At 40.1% G+C, this 1,524-nt stretch overlaps 1 protein-coding gene across 1 annotated transcript in view; it reads right to left on the reverse strand.

Annotated features, from left to right (window-relative positions):
* The window catches only part of DHRS9 (dehydrogenase/reductase (SDR family) member 9), a 4,121-nt gene that overhangs the window by 2,086 nt on the left and 511 nt on the right, over window positions 1–1,524 (reverse strand). Inside the window, exon 2 of the mRNA XM_010143224.1 lies at window positions 234–492. Coding sequence (XP_010141526.1) covers window positions 234–492 — 259 coding nt within the window. The remainder of the gene's footprint in view (window positions 1–233; window positions 493–1,524) is intronic.

Below are 1,524 nucleotides of genomic sequence, written 5' to 3' on the forward strand. Positions count from 1 at the left end.
GAATGCTCGAGGACAGCTTGTGTGCCCAACAGGCTTTGTACTATTTCAAAAGTGGCATCATCTGTGTTGAGCAGAAGAACTTTTAAGAAGAATTTGTCCGAAGTCTAAAATGTTTTTCAATTTTATACCGAGTGCCAGGATTGTAAATCAGCTCCTGTTCTGCTTGTCTCAGTTTTTAGTTAGTATATGAGCCTTAGATTAAAAAAGAGCAGTCTTTCCTCCTAGTGTCATACCTTAGGCTGTCATTAAATCCTTCTACCCCAAACTTTGAAGGAAAATAGCCTCCACCACCGAATGCTAGGCGACCTCCAACGCTGGATACATTTACTATCCTTCCCTTTGCTTTTTTAATCATAGGAATCATATTTATTGTAACATTTATGAGTCCAATTAAATTAACTTCAATTGGTTCTCTGAAGTGCTCAATATCCAACCAGTCTGTAGGAGCAGATGGCCCCATAATCCCAGCATTATTGACAAGTCCCCAGAGACCTGCAGACAAAAAAGAAGTAAGTCAGGAAGAAAATTTTCATCTAATGTGTCAGAGTAATTGAATTGGGTGAGACTTTACAAAAAATCAGTGAGGGACCAAAAAGGTGATGAAGATTTGAGGGAACTGCTTGAGAACGTCCTTCAACATTCAGCTTTATTCTCAGTCTCCAGGTTTTATCACCATGCTTTCTATCACCCTTTGGGTAGTCTTCCTCCTGCCACAGCATGTGGGGTAGGGGATGGGCTTTTTGTGGGAGAAAGAGCAGTAGAGGAAGACCAGGTGTGGCAAAGAGCAACTATACTGGGTGACAGGACATGTGTAAGAAACAGACCTAGTCCTTGGTCCAGGTAGAATGTCCTGAGACGCAGGTAAATGTGCCCTGGTTCTGAGACGGGTGAGGTGCCAGGACAATAAATATCTCTTTTGATAAGAAAACCAATTTAAAAAATCCTTCTCAAAGGTTTGAGAACAAGATGGGACAGAGAAAGCTTTTGCTATTCTTTTTCTACCCACTGACATTTTCGATGTAGCAGGGACCTTATGCCTCACATTGATTGACATGCCTAACTGGAAATGAGAAGGTTTTGTTTGTTGGTTCTTTTTTTAATGAGCAGTGAGCTCCAAAAAATGAGGTGGAGGGAGGAAAAAACCCTAGATTAATTTGAAAAACATTTCTGAGCCCTCAGATATGGGAGGGGAAAATAAAAAAATGTGAAACCGGTTCTTCTCTTATATCAGCTGTTAAAGTTGTGTGAATGAATACTTTCACTTGTCTGACCTTACTCTAGTTTTTCTTGGGGAAAAAAATCACTTTTGTCCTGAAATCAAGCACAGTTTCAAATAAAAGCAATTTGGCAAGTTACAAGCAATTTTATGAAGAGATGGAAGGTGATACGGAGATTGGAATTTAGCATTAAGTAGCATTGGTACTATGGCACATCATAACTGACCGGATTTAAGACTCAAAGTTAGCAGAATCCAGCCCGTAGAATCTTGGTCATTTGTAAACTCTACTGCAATACCCCTCCTGC

This window comes from Buceros rhinoceros, unplaced genomic scaffold (genome assembly GCF_000710305.1).
Source record: "Buceros rhinoceros silvestris isolate BGI_N320 unplaced genomic scaffold, ASM71030v1 scaffold9119, whole genome shotgun sequence".
Lineage (NCBI taxonomy): Eukaryota > Metazoa > Chordata > Aves > Bucerotiformes > Bucerotidae > Buceros > Buceros rhinoceros.